Below are 21,124 nucleotides of genomic sequence, written 5' to 3'. Positions count from 1 at the left end.
GCTGCTGACCTGAAGGTTGCCAGTTCAAATCCAATTCAGGGAGCTCCCTCTGTCAGCTCCAGCTTCATGTGGGAACATGAGAGAAGCCTTCCACATGGATGGTAAAACATCAAACATCCCCGCGTACCCTGGGCAATGTCTTTGTAGATGGCCATTTCTCTCACACCAGAAGCGACTTGCAGTTTTTCAAGACATGAAAAAAAAAACCCTTGACTACTCCACATTAACATTTTCATATATAGACAAAAGATTTAGATTCAATCCACAGGACACTTCATTTATTATATTCTCCTTGGTACTGACTTTTCTGTATTTCATCTGCTGCCATTTTTTTAAAAAAAATAGACCATCCAATGTATTTTAATGGATTTCAAAGTATGACTAACTCCTGGATATGAAGAAGGGACAAGATCTCTTTCCTTCTCAGAGGTCGCTCAGGGTAAACAATCAAGAATCTCCTTAAGGGCTTACATTTATTCATATTTATTTATGCATTACTTAATACATTTAAGATCCTTCTCTTTAAGATAACTCCCTTGTATGGGCAGGTTACAATAACTGATAGCAATTACAAATAATTGTTTTGGTGTTTCAGTTATATAAGGTCTAAAATATATAACTATATAAAATAATTTTAACAAGTAAAATAACTAGGCAAAAACAGACGGGAAGAAAAGCCTTTAGGTTCTGTTGGAAACCATTCATATTTTCCTGCAAAGACTGTTCAAAAGTTGTGTCTTAGTGAAGAATCCATAAGTGCTCTTTTTAAGAAGTATAGCTTTTTGCTGTAAGGTCTGGCATTGCAAATTCCTCCCCTAAATTGCCCAAAACCTTTCCAGGCATGAATGGAAAGAGGGGGTGTACTTTGCCAGTTTTAGAAGTGGGTAAAAAATGGCAAGGTCTTTCATATTTATGCAAAATGATGTATGTCCATCGAAGGCTTTCATGGCTGGAATCACTGTGGTGTGGTTTCCCGGCTGTATGGCTGTGTTCTAGCAGCATTTTCTCCTGATGTTTCACCTGCATCTGTTGCTGGCATCTTCAAAGGATCCTGTATGTTTGTTTTTTGCTTCTTGTTTGCACTCTTCTCTATGTGTAGGTGAGGGAAGCAGTTTACTCAGTTGGCAAGTTGGTGATGTAGTTGTGACTGCTGGTGTCAGCAACATTAATTACTCCACTAACTGGCTGAGAGTCTCACAGCCCTGTGCATATTCACCTTCAAGATGCCTGTGAACCTATGATGACCCCTAGAATCTAGTGTTTTCTTAAGCAAGGAATACTATCTGAAATATAGCCTACAGCATCTGACATCAGTTGGTGATACAAGAAAAGGAAGAAGGAATGCATCTGTTTGCTGGAGGGGTGAAGCAGAGATGTGTACAACCTCCTTGTCTCCCTTTAAGCGGGTTTTCTCCTTCCCTTTAAAGTTCCCCCTGTTGTGGAACAAGCAGATTAACCATCTCTTTTCCATGCACCCAATTTGAGAAAGCACGTCGGACACACAACTGACATTGTAGACTGCTGAGTGTATCTGCTGAGAAACACAATAGCATACTCATGTAGCTATATATAATGTGGGACGATTGTTTAGGCATTGATATTATAATAGTTGTTATAGGCAACCTCTGCCCAGCTTGATTCTGAATCAGCTTTGGCACCTGTGAGTTTTCTTTGGAAGGATTCAGAAAATGTTTGCTTGTTTCTAAGAGGTTTATCTGCCCTAGCTCATAATGTGTCTTTGCTTCTTTGGTAGTTTAAGAGCTGCCTGTCACTAATAGGGCTGTCCGGGCACAATGTACTATTTTTAAAAAAATGCAGTGCAGTCTCTGTAGTGAAAAAATAAAATCACAGAGGCTAGAAAAACCAGCCAAATCCAGCAAAGAGCTACACAGATTATAACATTGAACTAACAAGAGATAAGGGCAGAGAAAAAAGTATTTGTCTGGTGCTCTGAAAGCACTGCTAAAAAGACAAACAAATGGGTCTTAGAACAAATACAGGCAGTCTCTGAGTTACAAACATACAACTTACATCAGAATCCTAGGTACAAATGGGGGTATATTTTATTTATTTATCATTTCAAAAGTGAATTTACATTTATAATGTATTTAAAATCACAAAGTTAAAAACTTGGCATTATACTAAATGTCCTTTGATCAGAAGCTGGCCACATGTAGTAAGTCAGTGGTTTTCTACCTGTGGGTCCCCAGGTGTTTTGGCTTATAACACCCAGAAATCCCAGCTGGCTAACCATCTGTTAGGATTTCTGGGTGTTGAAGGCCAAAACATCTGGGGTTCCACAGGTAGAGAACCACTGTTCTAAGTGGTCTGTGGTTTGCTCTTCTCCACACTCGCATATTGTGGACTCCACTTTTTGGCCCCGTTTCTGTAGATTGGCTCTGCATCTCGTGGCGGTGGAGCGCAGTCTGTTCAGCGCCTTCCAAGTTGTCCAGTCTTCTGTGTGCCCTGGAGGGAGTCTCTCATCCATTCTTAGCCATGGATTAAGGTTCCAGGTTTTAGCCTGCCACTTTTGGGCTCTCGCTTGCTGAGATGTTCCCACAAGTATTTCTGTAGATCTTAGGAAGCTATTTCTTGATTTAAGGTGTTGTCATAGTTGATCCTGAAAAGGTCAGTTGGTTTGTTTGTTTGTTTGGTTTCATGCTGCAAATTGCTTCTCGTGTGAGAGAATCAGCTGTCTACAAAGACGTTGCCCAGGGAACGCCCGGATGTGTTACGATCCTGAAGAGCAACTTCTCTCATGTCCTTCACAAATGGGGGTGAGATAACAGGAAGTGAAATGAAGGGAAATTCACTCCTGGAATAGTTAGCATGAGATCAGAAGCCTTGTTGTCCATCCTTGTGCTACAGGATGTTCCGCAAAAACTAATTTTTTGCAGTTTAATAAACTTTTCCTATTTTTAAATGATAGACCAAATTAGGAAATGACATTTATAACCCAGGAACAAAAATAGTGTTACATAGTGTTATCAATTTGTTTTCAGTTTCTGGTGTAAAAGAAGCAAAAGGTACTGTGTTCTTTCTTCATCTTTGGACTTCTCCATTGGGTGGGCAAATACCAAGAGTTACAGGGACATACTGGCCTCTCATTGGATTTTTGGGCCTACACCCTTTCGTTTCATGTCAACAAATGTTTTTTTTTCTTCAATAATGTCAATCAGCGTCACCTTTTTGGGAAGGCTCCAGTTTTGTAGAATGCCCTCCTTAGAGAAATCAGCACTCTTTTATCATTTAGGAAAAGAGTGAAAACTTTTATGTTTGAACAGGCCTTCGGGGGAAATTAAAATTGTAGATGGACCAAGGGTTTCTCTAGATTCAAGAGTACAGGAACTTGGCTCCCACTGGGGTTAATTAATGGTTTTAAATATGCATGTTATATTTGTAAATAGGGTTTTATCGTTGACAGTTTTAGATAATTAGGTTGCTATAAGGAATTTTTCACGTTTTAATCTGTTTCAATTTTTTTAACCGCTTTGAGGAGAAAAGCGGGGTAAAAATTGGCTCAAATAAATAAATACATCTCCTGGTGTTATGGGGGAGGGGGCAATTTCAATCTGTGTTTAGGAATCTCTTGACTCTAATTAATTTGTTGTTGTGTGTTTTTAAGTCATTTCTGATTATGGTGACTATAAGATGAACCACTTGCAGGGTTTGCTTGGCAGGGTTTGTTCAAAGGAGTTTTGTCAAATGCTGTCTTAAAACTCTAGCCCAGAGAGACCTCAAACATGACAATTTTGTCCTATGAGCATGAGGGATATATTTCTTTTACAAAAATCCAAGGTTCTGGGAGATTCTAGAGGCCTCAGAATATCCTGGGTTTGTGCTCCACACGTTCTGTTTGCTACTATTTCCAGATCTAAGAGCCTGACTTCACTTCTTCAATCTGCAGGAAAGTGGTAGGAAACTCAGTGTGAAAGAACTGCCTTGAAACTACCGTGTTTCCCCGAAAATAAGACAGTGTCTTATATTATTTTTTGCTCCCAAAGATGCACTAGGTCTTATTTTCAGGGGATGTCTTATTTTTCCATTAAGAAGAATTCACATTTATTGTTGACAAAAACATGAACATTTATTATATACTGTACAGTAGTTTTCATCACAAACCAACATAACCAAACCAGACAGTGACTCCTGTCAAGAATTTCTTGTTACTACCATTATTTCCATGTACATTTACCAATCCTGCATGCTCTGGTGTTTTGTTTGACGGGCGCCGAGCATGCTTCCAAAAACTAACTTTGCTAGGTCTTACTTTTGGGGGAGGCCTTATATTTAGCAATTCAGCAAAACCTCTGCTAGGTCTTATTTTTTGGGGATGTCTTATTTTCGGGGAAACAGGGTATATCTCTATTTAGTCTTGGTTATACATGTTTTTTTTATTTGAATGGCACACTCTGAGCAGCTGTGGTTGATGCTTAATGTATTAGACTTAATGATATCATTACCATAGTATACAAAGGGACCTTGTAGCGCTTTAAAGATTAACCAAAAGAATAAAGTTGGTAGCATAAGCTTTCACAAATTCGAAGACATAGCTAATGCTATCACCTTTATGCTCTCAGTTATTCTCTAAGGTACTACAACAATGATTCTCAACCTGTGGGTTCCCAGATGTTTCAACTCCCAGAAGTCCTAACAGCTGGTAAACTGACTGGGATTTCTGGGAGTTGTAGGTCAAAACACCTGGGGATCCACAGGTTGCGAACCATGTACTGCAAGATCCCTTTGCATACTGATATTCCAGACTAACATGGTTAGGTCTTTGGATCATTGTCATAGATATCTGATAAGCCTCTGCCTTCAGTCCCATCACTGAGAAACGTCAGGATACAAATGAAATAATTAATACATTAATAACAATATCCCGAATGATAATAGAGACAAGGAAGAGGACATACTGGATCTATACCAATGAATATATTGTAAATACAGTAGAGTCCCACTTATTTATTTATTTACTATATTTATACCCCGCTCTTCTCAACCCCGAAGGGGACTCAGAGCGGCTTACAGATTATGGCAAAATTCAATGCCGCATTATACAACAAATAATAAATATAACATATCAAATTATAAATCAATTAAAACATATACATGCAATAAAACATTAAAACATAGTTTTAAAGGAGCAGATGTTCCATCAGGCAATGAGACAAAACTGGTGTCGCAGTGCCAGCATTCACTCGAGGGGCCCAGGTGAGTCAAGGACCATGGCCGGAAGAAAAAATGCCAGTATCTCTGTGCTGACCCCAGGATGCTGAAACGGAGGTGGGTCAAGATGGAGTCTGGCAGCACCAAGCGGCCAGAGTCCCCAGGAGCTGAGCCAGGGGCAGCAAGGGAAACAAACCCTGCCCCTTCCCTCCAAGCCCCTGGTGATGGTACCTTCACTTCTTGCTTTGCCTGAGGCCCTGCAGGTGACATCTTTTTTATGCTCCAGCCTCTGAGCAGCAGGTGTTGCTTGCTGGCTTTGCAGAGTCAGGGACACAGTTCTGCCAGGAGTGAGTCCCCAGGAGCTGAGCCAGGGGCAGCAAGGGAAACAAACACTGCCCCTTCCCTCCAAGCCCCTGGTGATGGTACCTTCACTTCTTGCTTTGCCTGAGGCCCTGCAGGCGATGTCCTTTTTATGCTCCAGCCTCTGAGCAGCAGGTATTGCTTGCTGGCTTTGCAGAGTCAGGGACTCAGTTCTGCCAGGAGTGAGTCCCCAGGAGCTGAGCCAGGGGCAGCAAGGGAAACAAACACTGCCCCTTCCCTCCAAGCCCCTGGTGATGGTACCTTCCCTTCTTGCTTTTGCCTTATTCAACATAAACGGGCTGGCAGAACATTGGATAAGTGAAAATGTTGGATAATAAGGAGAGATTAAGGAAAAGCCTATTAAACATTAAATTACATAATGATTTTACAAATTGAGCACCAAAACATCATGTTTTACAACAAATCGACAGAAAAAGCAGTTCAATACACGGTAATGAAATGAAGTAATTACTGTATTTACGAATTTAGCACCAAACTATTGCAATGTATTGAAAACATTGACTGCAAAAACATTGACTACTAAAAGGTTGGATAATACAGAATGTTGGATAAGTGGAGGTTGGATAAGTGAGGCTCTACTGTATAGATTATTGCATCCTTCAAGTTAAAATTATCCTATAGAGTTAGTTTATCTTGATCATACAGGTCAAATTTATCACTGGCAATATTTTGCATGTCAAACTAGCTTGGAAGCAGAGATCAATTAATTATAAGTTTATTGCATGAAGATATGATTTTATGGATAAAAATTCACAATAGAAGTTTTGGAGTTCATAAGCATTTTACCATTGCCCCAATTTCTAGACATAAATGTCTACTGTGCCTTTTTTTGAAGGCCGAATAGCAAATCTGTACATGGAGGAAAACTAGAAGTTTTTTTATCATGTCAAAAGCAACTTGAGAACATACTGCAAGTCACTTTTTGGTGTGAGGGAATTGGCCATCAACAGAGACGTTGTCCAGGGGATTCCCGAATGTGTTAGCTGGGAGGCTTCTCTCATGTCCCCGCAAGCTAGAGCTGACAGACAGGAGCTCACCTTGTCTTGTGGATTCGAAGTGGCAACCTTCAGGTCAGCAACCCAAACTTCAGGTCAGCGGGTCAGCCAGCACAAGGGTTTAAGCCATTGAGCCACTATGGCTCCTGAACTACGGTAGGAGTTAAAAGGATGGAAGTCTTTCTTTGATATAACCTCTGACTTGTCTGCTGAGTTATATAAAATGTTGGTTTTTTGGGTGGTTGATTAAAGGAACTCTTCAATTCGCACAATGATATTAGTGTATCTATTTGACCTTTGAGAAAATCATAGAAAGACCAGTCTAACATATTCTGTTGCAATAGCAAGAATTATTTTTGAGATGTTGCCTTACAAAGTGGACAGGCAAAGTGCTGGACTATTTTATTATGAACTAGCTTGGGGACCCGGTGGTGCCCAGGTCACTTGAGAAAGGCATTGTTTGTCTTTGAATGTTAGGTATTCTCAGTTTGGAGTGGTTGAACTGCAATTCCCAGAATCGTGGGTCAATCCTCCCCAAACCTGCCAGTATTCAAAGTTGGCCATTTTGGTTCTGTGTACCAAGTGTGGTTCAGATCTGTCGTTGGCTGGGTTTAGTGCTCTTTGGATGTGGATGAACTTCAACTCCCAGATTCAAGGCCCATTCCCACAAACCCCTGCAGTATGTTCAGTTGGTCATGAGGCTTCTCTGTGCAAAGTTTGGTCCCGGTCCATTGTGAGTGGGGATCACTGTTTTTCTGGATGCAGGTGAACTATAACTCCCGTTTCCCCAAACTTGTTCAATATGTTCTGTCGGTTATGGGGCTCTGTGTGCCAAGTTTGGTCCTGGTCTATCATCAGTGGGGTTCGGAGTGCTCATTCATTGCAGGTGAACTATAAATCCAAATACCTACTACTCCCAAATGTCCAGGCCAATTCCCCTCCAAAACCCACCGTAATCAAATCTGGGCATATCGGGTATGCATGGCAAGTTTGGTCCAGACCCATCATTGTTTGGGTTCATAGTGTTCTAGGTGTAGGTGAACGACAACTCCTTTAAATTCTCCAGTAGGAGTCACAGTGCTCTGACTTGATGCAGGGTGAACTACAACTTCCACCATGTAGAGTCAATCCCGCAAACTCCTCCAGTAAGTTTAGTTGCTGCACGGTTCTGGTGTGTTTGTTACGCAGACAGATTTGAAAGGGAAGGGCAGTAGGCAGGGTCATGCAAATTCCACAGCAGTGGAGAACCCTGGTATGTGTGCCTGTGGTGGAGGAAAATGCAAAATCTAGGATGAAATGGTCCCCAAACTAAAGCATTCCTTGGGTGGTGGGCCGTAGTGTTTGGGGAGGACAATGGCAGGGTTTGGACTACATGTTCATGGTGCTCGCTGTAACCGCAGTGTCAGTGGAAAAGAGTGACTTGCTGGCTCCTCAGCACTGGGAACTGTAGCCTGTTTGTGGAGGCCAGAGGCTGTCTGTGTGAACCCGTGCCACATACATACATACAGGTTTTCACTTTTATTATGGATATAGATAAATGCTTATGCTACTATATGAATGAATCACCAGTTGAATCTTCTTTCATACTAATGGTTCATGTTAGTCTTGACTATATACTGGTATATACCCATTGAGTAGACATGACAAAGTTCCTTTCAAGCCAGTTTGTTTTAGTCCAAAACATCAGGAATACAAAAGATTCTGCATCAGGGTTCTTCATCACTGCAAAGTAGAAAACACCAAACTAGACAAAAAGTAGTCTGATGTACATCAGCTTATAGTATAAGGCAGCTTCCTATGTCCTTAGCTATTGTAAGCATGGAATAGTTTATGCCCCATAAAGCCCAATATGGCTCTTGTCCAGATTATCTGAAGGTCTTGAGGGGAGACCCTTCTGTATGTCCTGCCATCCTCACAGATATATCTGGAAGGAATTTGAGAGATGGCTTTCTGCAGCTAGGCTCGGAGACTCTCTTCCTAAAGAGGTTAGACTGGCAATCTCCTTGCTATCTTTCAAGAAAAAGAAAAATGCAGGGAGCAAAATCAACATCTGTACATGGCCTTGCAAAGGCATTCGACACAGTGAATTGCAGAGCTCTCTGGACCATCCTCCAAAAAATCAGGTGCCCTGACAAATTTGTGAACATCCTGCGGCTCCTCCATGATGACATGATGGCAACAGTCTTGGACAGCAATGGCTCCCAAAGTGACCCATTTAAGGTGGAATCAAGTGTCAAACAGGGATGTGTTATTGCCCCAACCTTATTTTCAATTTTTATCTCTATGATCCTTTATCTTGTTGATGGGAAGCTTCCCACTGGAGTGAAAATCATCTATCGGACAGATGGCAAGCTATTTAACCTCAGCAGACTGAAAGCCAAAACCAAGGTCACCACAACATCTATTATAGAACTCCAATATGCTGATGATAACGTAGTCTGTGCGCATTCAGAAGAAGATCTACAAGCCACTCTAAACACAGAAGCATACAAGAAACACGGCCTCTCAATGAACATTGAGAAAACCAAAGTGCTCTTCCAGTAGGCACCAGCCACTCTCTCTGCAATGCCAGAAATACAGCTTAATGGTGTAACATTAGAAAATGTTGACTATTTCCGCTACCTCTGCAGCCACCTCTCCACAAAAGTTAACATTGATGCTGAAATACAACACCGCCTGAGTCCTGTGAGTGCAGCATTCTTCCAAATGAAGCAGAGGGTGTTTGAGGATCAGGACATCTGTAGAGACACCAAGGTGCTTGTTTATAAAGCTATTGTTCTCCCAACCCTGTTATACGCCTGTGAAACATGGGCCGTCTACAGACGTCACACTCAACTACTGGAATGATTCCACCAGTGTTGTCTCCAAAAAATCCTGCAAATCTCTTGGGAAAACAGGAGGACAAATTTCAGCATGCTGGAAGAAGTAAAGACCACCAGCACTGAAGCAATGCACCTCTGACATCAACTCCGCTGGACTGGCCACGTTATCTGAATGTCTGATCACCGTTTCCCAAAGCAGTTACTCCAACTCAAGAATGGGAAATGGAATGTTGGTAAAAGAGATTTAAAGATGGGCTTAAAGCTAATCTTAAATACTGTGGCATCGCTACTGAGAACTGTGAAGCCCTGGCCTTTAAGCGCTCTAACTGGAGGTCAGCTGTGACCAGCAGTGCAGTGGAATTCGAAGAGGCATGGATGGAAGGCGAAAGGGAGAAACATGCCAAGAGAAAGTTGCATCAAGCCAACCCTGACTGGGACTACCTTCCATTTGGAATCCAATGTCTTCACTCTGGAAGAACACGCGGGTCAAGAATAGGGCTCCACAGTCACTTATGTACCCACCGCCAGGACACTACACTTGGAGGACCATCATACTCGGATAACGAGGGATCACCTAAGTAAGCTATCTTTCTGCAGGAAGATCACTCTTTTTAGATCAACAGTCCTTAGAGGACTGATTGTTCAATGGGCCTTGAATAATATGCAACAGGAAGGTAAGGAGGAATCAAGCAGGCTAAGAGACTGGAGACTGACCCTTCCCCAATGCGTCAGGCAGAATTTGACTGGTGAGGCTCCTATACAGTAAGCTGACTCAGGAATAGTCACTCAGAAGTGTCCAAAATTATTATTTTGCTATTTCTTTCATGGCACTCAAATGTTTTCCTGCTTTTGCTGCATCATATATTGATTACTGTTTTAATTCAGCATATTGTGTCTTCATTGTTTAAAGAAAATATTCCTGTAATTAGTCAAATGTAACTTGCCTGCCAATGTTGGACCCTTTCATTTTAAAAACATTCTGGGGGTTCTGATGGTAAAGATATTTCTCATCTGCTGCTCATTAGCATTCATTTACTTTTTATAATGAGATTTTTGGCATAAATTCCTATCTTGCTTGTTTCACTAAAGTGACTAATATATTGGGAGAGGGGTATGTATTTATTTACTTTGTTAGGACAGCATATTTCTTATCATTGTGGGCCATTTTTCTGAATATCTACAAATTACCCTGCTTTACTGACTCATTGTTTTCTTCCTCTTGTGCTCAATTAACCAGGGCCCTAGAGGTTTTTATGATTTGTTTAAGCATCCAACAGAAGCTGCATATGGTTTTTTAAAAAAACCTGATGAAATGTAATTATGATAAATACATGAATTGAAAAAGAAAATGAAGCATTTCTCTTTTTTCTGGAGACATATGATAATATGAAAAATACATATTACTAAAATAGTGAAATTTTCCACTACATTAGTTATAAGTCTAAACTGAAATGTTGGAGGAAATGATATTTAAGCATGACTGAACAAACTTTTCCATAAAGCTAATGACCACAATTGTGCAATAATTTGTTTAAAAATAGTAATTAAAAAGACATTTTAAACTTAATTTACTTGTGGATATAAGCATTACTATTACGGTGTATTCATATCATGTTCTCAAATATGCTGAGTTTTCTCCTGTTAAAAACAACCTTAAATAGTAACTACTATCTACTGCTTAAATCTTCGATGCATTAAGACCTATCAAGATCACTTATAAGTTCGACAACTTATAAGTTAACTGATATGTAAGTCACCCAAAATGTTTCCTACCATTTCACCTCCATTGATGGTAATTTTTGTACTGTATGATAATGATGTGTCATGTGGATGAATTTGAACAACAGTATAACCTCTGTATCCATGGGGGATACATTCCCACACATTTTGTGTGTATATATGTGAAATAATGGATAATAGTAAACTCTATTGAAATATATGAACTCAAACCCAAGAATACCATAAAGCAGTGGTTCAGAACCTGTGGGTCCCCAGATGTTTTGGCCTTCAAGTCCCAGAAATCCTAACAGCTGGTAAACTGGCTGGGATTTCTGGGAGTTGTAGGCCAAAACACCTGGGGATCCACAGGTTGAGAACCACTGCCATAGAGGCACACTGGAGGACCTAGAAAATGCCCAGAGGTGACATATTTCCTTGGATGTGAATAAATGAAATTGAAGGTACCAGACATGCAGATAACAGGACTGTACTGTATGTGATTTTCTCCCAGTATTTTCCTGAGACTATAATGGAAGTATGAAGAATCACTTACTTTAAATAACAACAAAGGAAGGAAGTTATCCCTAGTTCAGTTACAATTGGTATGTGTAATAATGATGGTGTGGCACATGTATGTACTTTTAATGTCCATATATGCACATTAATGTCATGCTTATCCAGAAAACAGGAGTTTGCTGTTGAACCAGAAAAAGCAGCCAAGCTTGGGTTCTTGAGAATAGTTAATGCTGATCAGAAACAAACAAGATAGCACTTCTTGTACCTTTGGTTTCCTTGAGAATTTGAAGTATGCCACAGTTGTTCTGCTCTCACTTCCTTGTGCTTGGATTGGACTCTTCCATCCAAGCTCAAACTTCCCTCAGGGTAGATCTAGATTTAACGTTCTCATGGGTACAATAGGTAAAAATATAATTTAAGCTATACTATGTCAATGGTATGGTGGGAAATTAAAATGGAAGCTAGAACCAGTTGTTTAGCATTGCTACAAAAGCCAGATGTTTCAGGATAGGGCTAGTATGAAAGTTGGTGGGTTCTCCTGAAGCATTAAGCTTTGGGAAATGTTTGAGGATATTATAACTCTTTCCCTATTTATTCAGTAGGAAATGAGCAGAGAGTTCTGTGCAGATTCTACTTTACGTGTGTGCACATTAGAGGCCGGTATCTCCAGCGCCAGTAGGGCAATGGATCCCCTTTGTGTTTTTAACTGAATTGTAAAGGAGTAATTCAAGGTGCTGAATCTGTTTGTGGCGATAGGGCTGAGTACCTTGGATAGCAATTTTAAAGTTCAGGCTTGAACCTAGAACCTAGAACATATTCAATATTTACTGCCATCACCACCCATTGGATCTATACACTATGCACATTTGTGGGTTGATTTTCATATTTTGCTTTACTTGTGGAGTAAATAAATAAACTCCACAATAGAATAGGATAGAATAAACAAGTGTGACTGGGTCTCCAGGTAAGAAGCACAATATTTTTGAAGATATGGAATATTTTAGGCAATGAGAAAAATAAAAGGTCTCTCTCTACTCTATTGTCCTTCCAGGAGAACTCACACATACACACACTGTTTTGAATTGTGCCTCAAAATGGACCAGTAGTCAGTGAAGCTGTTTCAATAAAGGAGCTACATGTTCCCTGTCACTAGCACTAATCAGCAGTCTTGCTGCAGCCTTTTGGATCTGCTTTAGTTCCCAAAGATATTCCTCTACTCTTTTGAATTATCTGGACTACATGACATTTCCAAATAGTTTTAAAAGTACCTGCATGTATAGTCTACAGCAGTGGTTCTTAACCTGTGGGTCCCCAGATGTTTTGGCCTTTAACTCCCAACAACTGGTAAACTGGTTGGGATTTCTGGGAGTTGTCGGCCAAAACACCTGGGGACCCAAAGATTGAGAACCACTGGTCTACAGCGTTTTTGCAGTATAAGGAAACTGTGCATTTTGATTGCAGTGTGTGATCTATCTTATACAATACCAAAGGTGCCAAAAGAGAAGTTTTATCCATGCAACGGCGGAACATTTAGAATTGCAAATGAACCTTCCTCTCAGCATGTTCATGCATAAGAATGGCTGATTGCTCACTGGAGACCACTTTCCCCCATCTTACTACTCCTTTTAAAAGGAAGTCTGGATAACATTTGCAAAAGCCATGCATGAGAATTAACATTAATCACAGTACTAGGCAATTGTTTAAATGAAGATCCGACTTGATGAGTTCCGTTTCTCAGACACCACAACGGGTGTTGATATCCTCTTTGTGAAAACCAAATACTGGCAAAACGCCCACTGTTGAGGGTGTGTGTGTGTGTGTGTGTGTGTATGTATGTAAATGCACCTGTTGTTCAGCTTTATTCAAAGCTCACCATCAAAACAGCTTATTTTTAGAGTGCATTTGTCTGGATGATTTTTGATCAGTTGAATCCCAGTAAGTTCTGTAGATACATCTGAAATATTGCTTCCTTTTTTGCAGCTTGAGGGAGAGTTTGCATACTTATATCAAACTTAGTTTACATGTTTCTCAGGCCAGAAATCTCTGACTGATCTCCATTTCAGGAGATATGACTGTGTATGTCATAGGTCTTGTCCTGGAGACCCTAAACTAGTTTAGTGCTTTAGGTGCAAGAGAGAATGCTAATCCAAAATTGCCCTCTGTATGTGGAATAATGAGGGGCCACCGTCTTGTCCTGTTCCTCAAGGAGCCATATGTCTATCTTTGAGATGAAACTATACAAGGGTCATTGTTTGTTGGTGATTTTGCTTCCTACCACCCACTTAATTTAGGTCTGGGCTGGAGAAGGGTTTGGATCCCCATTTGAGAAGTGCCTTGCGGCTTTGGGCATGACCAAGTCCAGAGTATATAGAGACAAAAGAAAGTGGCAGAATCAAAGAGAATAATTATCAATTTGCACATTTGACTATTAAGTATAGATGGCACAGCTTGTTTTTGTGAGCATCTGCTCAGGGTAACCATTTTCCTGACTTCAAGGCACAAGTTGGTTCTGTTGAAGTCATTTAAAGACTAAATGGTTATAAAATCACCTTGTCTCTGATCACTGAGAATAAAAAAGGATGTGTGCCAGTCTGGCCGATAGGAGAGAAGTCTCTTACTGAGGGACTTAATCTCTAATTGCAGAACTCTGGAGGGAGTTATGCGTAAGTGTCTGCTAACATCAATGATATTGATTATATAGTTAGTACTATAGTATTTTTAAACAATTGCTTTGCTGTTATAATTGTTGGTGTTGGATTGCTGTTTCCTGTTTTGGAGAAAAGTAGTGAGTAATCAGAGGAACTCTCTATCAGTAGCAGCAGGCGGTTCCTGTGTCTCTGGATGGTGACTCCCTTCTGAGCTTTAACAGCAATTTTAAAGTAGCTACCTAAAATGCTGAACTTGTTTTGGGAACACCTTTCATAGCAACTCCTCCTCCTTCTCCTCCTTCTCCTCCTCCTCCTCCTCCTCCTCCTCCTCCTCCTCCTCTTAAAAGAGCTCCTTTAGAGGTCAGACTAAAATTGAGACTCGGTTTGCAATCCCACCAACATGGAATCCACCATCCGCCACAGCAATGCATGCTCAGCATTTCTACAGATTACAATTTGTTTCTTCTTTCAAGCAGAAAGTTCTGGGAATTTAGTATGTATAACCTTGACTTTAAGTATACATGGGTGAGTTGTGTTGGCAAGAAACAATATTAATTCCAGGAAATAATAATTATCTTAGATACTGGCCAAGATGTTACTTTAGAGTTACGGAATTGAGAAAACAAGTGAAATGTAATCAATGATTTATCAATAATTTAAAAATAAAGGAAAAGTAAGAACAAGTATGTTTTCCATATCAAATCTCTTTCTTAGGTTACTTCAATAACAAAAATGTAGTTCCTGCAAACCTATGGACAACTCATGCATTCTCTTTAACTTCCAGCGCTATTAAGACTGCATGTATGTGTATAACATTCTGAAGAAATTTCCCATTGTTCGATTGATATTTGGGTCCCTGTCAAGCGATCATTTCAATTCATAAATCTATTTAATCAATGAGACATTTCCATTGCCTCTCAAGTTGTCATCCTCAATGGGACCTGAAACACAATTGCTTTCTCCCAACTGACCATAAATCTTTCTACTCATTCAAAGAATGGGGCAAGGGATCAATCTGGTTTTAGATAAATAATGGACTTTATCTGCAAGGGAGTTAATTTTGGGTATACGATGAGACTTTTGTGAACTCTTTCGTTATTCATGACAGGCATTATGAAATCATTTAATGCCAAATACTAATGAATTGTTTTTGTTTTGTTCTTCTAGGGCATCAGCAGTTTGTTCAGCTCACTTAAAGTAGTCCGACTGCTTCGTCTGGGACGTGTGGCTCGGAAACTGGACCATTATATTGAGTATGGAGCAGCGGTCTTAGTTCTGTTGGTTTGTGTCTTTGGTCTCGCAGCCCACTGGTTGGCCTGCATTTGGTACAGTATTGGGGATTACGAAGTTGTCAATGAGGATAAAACAACAATAAGAAATGAAAGTTGGCTCTACCAGCTGGGGGAGTCTATAGGATCACCTTATCAATTGAACATGACAACTGGAAAATGGGAAGGAGGACCAAGCAAAGATTCAGTTTATATTTCTTCATTATACTTTACAATGACAAGTCTAACAAGTGTTGGTTTTGGGAACATTGCACCCACCACGGATGGAGAGAAGATCTTTGCTGTTGCCATGATGATGATCGGATGTAAGTATCAGAGGATTAATTTTAATATACCTTTTCCGACTGCATAATTTTCTGCAAAGTGCCATGATTTTACTGAGTTGCATTCAGAGTTATTTGGACTGGGGTCCCATAGATGGAAAGAGAGGGAGGAGGACTTTCACATATTTACATCTTTATTAAATCTGCTCAATAGCATTGGAGGACTGTTCGGAAATGGAATCTGGGACTGCAAAAGGAAGATAAATTGGCAATAATTGCCTTTCCCAGTTCACGAAGCAGAAGCCTCCATTGAATCTGAGCATTTGTTTGAACAGAAGCTCTTCTTTTTGTGGAAGAACATGTCTGGATCCAACTCATATATGCAGGAAAGAGTCTTTGTGGTTCTATTGTCATTAGGAATAACCCAAGTTTGATAGGGACTGACTATGATCTTTAACACTGCTAATTAGGAATAGAGACTCTCACTTCACATTCTGTAGAATTAAAACGAATGAGTATTTTTTAGATTTAGAATGGCTTGTAATAGCTCACTATGCACATTTCTTTGTCAGTACAAATATTATCTTCTAGAATAGATTACTGAACTCATCTTTCATTCACATGTAGATGGTGCCTTCAAAAGCAAAATGCTGTGTGCTGTGTTTAGTTTTGTTTGTAGCGTATCACAATGTGTTCAGTTTAGGATCAATTTCACTTTATACATGAGTTCAGTAAGCATTCAGGAAAATGGTGGCAGGGATCATTGAGATGGTGGCAAGTTGATTCTGAATTTTTCAGAATGAGTTCTCCTAGTTCTCCACTTATAGTACATCTAGAATGCCTATCCTTGGTGAGAACAATAAAGGCCTTCTGAGATTGATGTGAAAGGAAGATATTAGACTTGATCCTGTAAATGATTGCAGACAGGTTTTTCCTAATATTCCGAAGAAAATAAAGGACATAGTTGGTATTTTCACTTGGATTCACTGAATATTTTTTTAAGTTTCTGCAAAAGAGTTGACATAAAGCAGATTTGGATTTGATGGTTAGTCTCCGGATTACCTTCAGTGGATGGGCAAGATTTTTGTTTTAATTACAGTTACCTAAAAATAACAGGATGAAAACCCTCCCTTCCCTAAAGAGAATATTGCTAACATTTTGGAAGCATTGGGGTAACCAGAAGTACCTTTTTGTATGGAAGTGTTGCGAGCTCCTTTAGTGGCAAGTGGCTTTTATCTCAGAAGTGTAATGAAACCACGTGTATTGTACAAGGCACAGAATCCTACCTCCAAAATTAGTTCTACATCTTCTATATAAATAAAAATGTAATGTCTGTCATTGAATAACCTCATATCCCCCAAAATACTCTGATTGCTATGAAATTTGGACAGAACACAGCATTCGAACTGCCATGTGTTTTAAGTCTACTCTCACAAACATGACACACCTGAGAAAGGTGAAATCTTACCCCTAAGCAATGGCCAATCAGTCACTTAACAGACGGCTCCTCCCCTTAGCAACAGCTAAGCACTCCCCTCCTCCCTTAGCAACCATCATAACAGACGGCTCCTCCCCTTAGCAATGGTGCAAGCAATGGCCAAGCAGTCTCCACCCTTTAGTAACTGGTGTGGGTGGGGCTGCAAGGGAAGGCTAGAGTTATGCGAGGCCAAGGCTCTAAAGCCTAGCCACGGAAAGGGTGTCAAAAGCAACTTCAGAAACTGCAAGCAGCAAGGATATTACCCAGGGGACACCCGGATGTTTTACCATCCTGTGGGAAGCTTCTTTTTATATATCTGTGGAAGGTCCAGGGTGGGAGAAAGAACTCCTTTCTGCTACAGGCATGCGAGAATGTTTCAATTGGCCAACTTGATTAGCTTTACGTAGCCTTGTTGCCTCAAACCCTGGCTACTTCCTGCCTGGGGGACACCTGCATGTTTTACTATCCTGTGGAAGGCTTTTTTTAACAAATATATCTGTGGAAGGTCCAGGGTGGAAGAAAGATTTTGTTCTGAGTTTTTTTTCATTGAACCAGACTGGGCTATGGCTATACATGGCCAGGTACAGCTAGTATTCAATAAAATCCAAACTTCTTCAATAGGTTTTTATTAACTTATTCAATAAAATCTAATCTAAACAGATTCACTGCACCCTTGATATGGAAGCTGCTACTTGCTACTGGACTGGGCTCTGTTTAGTTGTGGGACTCAGAAAAAAATTCTAAATTCAGGAGTTCTTTTTGCTGTGTGCCGTAAAGTCAAATCCAATATATGAGAACCTTATCATAAGATTTTCCTGGTGCAATTTTTTTGGGGATGTCTGTTGCTTGGTGTTGCCTTCCTTTAATGCTAAAATAGTTTCATTGACTGAGTAGGGTTTAGATCTTTGACCTCCCATTATTAGATATGGGTCTTATTCTTTAATCCTCCTCCTTCCTATGTCTTAATTTTAGGTATATTGGAAATATATGTCTTTTGCTCCAGGTTTTGGTTAGTGGATCTCAAGGGCTTAGTAAAAAAGCAGTCTCAATCCAGGAAATCTGAAATTTGCCCACCGTTTTCCTATAAAATGTTGATTGATCTGATAGCTTCAAAGTAATTACTCTGTGCAAACATTTAGTATGTGTTGCCATTACCTTATATGAAAGAGGGTGGGGAATCACATTATAAAGGGAAAGTAACAGGTTGCCTCATTTACAGCAATGTTTATCTGTGTTTTTACAAATAAATCTTTTAAACTCCAATATCCAGACATTCTTGTTAAAACAAATGATGGCAGCTACAGAGCTATTGTATAAAAAACTGGTTTTTGCAGCACTCCCTTGAGGATGCATAATAGGCTATTCAGCAAACAGTGGGGTATGAAACAACCAGGCACACATCTGTCTCAAGTAAAAGTGTTTGTTTTAATACGTAATCATCATGACCTTTTAATTCTGTGTTTGCAGTGTTCCATGGATGACAAGCCTTTACTATATAACATCTAGTATTTTAACTGAGATACTCATGAGAAACAGAACAAGCTTTAAATATGTTACTGAAGATGTGAAGATGAGCAATTCATGCAGTACCAGAATGGTATTTCAGACTTTAGATGGAGATTTGAAGGGTGCTGAAATGTATAATGAATGTAATATTTTTTTTTTTTTAAAAAAAACAAAACCTTAATGCCACATAAGCTGTTCTCAATAGAATCAAGGAAGATGAGGAGAAAATACTGGGGTTTTTTTTTTGATATGTCAGAGAAATACTACACTGTCAAACTGAAAATGGCAATGGGTAGAATAGAATTGTTATATAAAATGTTAAGGGAAATGGTTTAGTTACATACACTCAGGATTTGTGACATTTCTGGGTTGAAAACAAGCTTTTTTAAATCCAGGGAGTAAAGCACTAGTAGTGTTGATAAAATGGTGTTACAAATGATTTCCAGAATTTTTTACACTTCCTGCAAATTCAGCCATAGATCTTCTATATAAGCTGAACTGAATCATGGAGCTCATGACTCATTAAGAGATAAAAAAGATCATTCATGGACTGCTCTCAAAAGAGATTATGCTTAGAATTAACTTGATGATTGGGAAGTTCTGCAAATAAATAAAGGAAAGCTACGAGGTAGTTAGGCATTTCTAGACTTAAGAAGGGAAAGGATATTTGTTTGGGGATTACTTCTTCTTAGATCTCATTCAGGTGGATGTAGCACATTGTTGTCATACCAATTACAGTACACACAAAACTTAATATTGTTCTAAATCTCTTTAGTGATAGAGGCTTCTTTTGTGATCGTTGTGCAAGGAGATGTTCAATAGCTCCATGCATATTGTTTCCCCTCTGCTGCCTTCTCCAGAGGACAAGTGTGAGTGGCCTCAACCATTTAGCGCAGTGGTTCCCAACCTTTGAGCCTCCAGGTGTTTTGGACTTCAGCTCCCACAGTTCCTAATAGCTGGTAAGCTGGCTGGGATTTCTGGCAGTTGAAGTCCAAAACATTTGGAGGCCCAAAGGTTGGGAGCCACTGACTTAAAGACTGGGAAATGAGATGATCTAGTGCCTGAAGGAGGCTGTGAGCTACCTTGGAACTAAAAAGAGCCACTGCCTTCTTCTTAGATATTTAGTATACTTATTAGTCATCTGGGAAGGGGACAACTGCAATTTTCTCACAGTGGCAGAAGAACATGTATGTAGTCCCTAGGCAGGTCACACTTTCCACAGGCATTAATGGCTGAGGGAGTATGTGTTTGCCTTTTCCAGTAGGCTTGTGTTCTTGGTAGTCTAAGGGCTGGTTCAAACAAGATATCATATTACCCCATTTCTGAAGGTATTGTTGCTGCCAATACATTGTTTCCCTTCTGAAATTAATTGCTGTCAATAATATTTAAAGCTTTAAGCAACTTGGGACCTCCGTACTTAAGGGAACTCTATTTACTATATGTGTCTGCCCAAGAAACGAGGTCTATTGGAGGTTCCATCCTCTGTGTCCCATCTGTAGGGGAAATATATTGTGAGAAGACTTAGAAAAGAGCCTGTTGGTACCCCAGTTGTGGATTTCTGTCCAACAAGAGGCTGATTAGTGCCATTTTTGGAATAATTTTGATGTCAAGATAAAATTTGGATTTTATTAAAGGCTTTATTTCAGGATAAACTTATTTTATCTAGGCTGCATATGTTTTATGGATATATTACCGAAGATTGTTTTAACCTATTTTAAATTTAATTGAGAAGCTATTTAATATTTTCATATTTTTGTAACTGTCACGCCCAAGGCTACGGAGCACCAAGAACCAAACACGGAGGCCAATAACTATCTAATATCTTTATTAAGGAAATATATAAAAGTAATAAAAACAAGTAGAAAATATAGTCCAGAAGCAGACCTATCAAATGAGGTCAAATATAGTCCAGAAATGTTTTGTCCAGTAAATGATATTAGAGTTCAAAGTTAAATCCAAACCGAAACACACACTATTGCCAAGCAATAGTGCGGGGAAACATCCAGGGTCCTTCAGGGTCCAAGGTAAAAGTCCACAACAAGGTACGAGGGCAAAACTTGATTCTTGAAGCTAGATCTGTGGCTAGAAGCAAAGCGAGGCAATTCTTGAAATACTTGAATGAGCAAGGCAAGGAAACTGGATTTGCGGACTTGCGAAGTCCACACAAGGCTGGAACGCGATTTCACTCCTGAAGCTGCTCAGTTGACTCCGCACCGGACCAACCGTGCCAGGCACCTATATCTGGGTCTCGTTTTCCCGCCAAACAGGTGTCCAGCGTTCTCTTTCCCTAGAGAACGGGAAACGAAACCCAGCTTTCTCCAGATGTGAGACTCCCTGGA

The 21,124-nt window shown here is 39.9% G+C and overlaps 1 protein-coding gene across 1 annotated transcript in view; it reads left to right on the top strand.

Annotated features, from left to right (window-relative positions):
- Window positions 1–21,124, top strand: part of kcnh1 (potassium voltage-gated channel subfamily H member 1) — a 313,161-nt gene that overhangs the window by 86,735 nt on the left and 205,302 nt on the right. Inside the window, exon 7 of the mRNA XM_062971714.1 lies at window positions 15,418–15,844. Coding sequence (XP_062827784.1) covers window positions 15,418–15,844 — 427 coding nt within the window. The remainder of the gene's footprint in view (window positions 1–15,417; window positions 15,845–21,124) is intronic.

Source organism: Anolis carolinensis, chromosome 1 (genome assembly GCF_035594765.1).
Source record: "Anolis carolinensis isolate JA03-04 chromosome 1, rAnoCar3.1.pri, whole genome shotgun sequence".
Classification (NCBI taxonomy): Eukaryota; Metazoa; Chordata; class Lepidosauria; order Squamata; family Dactyloidae; genus Anolis; species Anolis carolinensis.
This window is presented reverse-complemented; position numbering and strand designations above follow the sequence as displayed.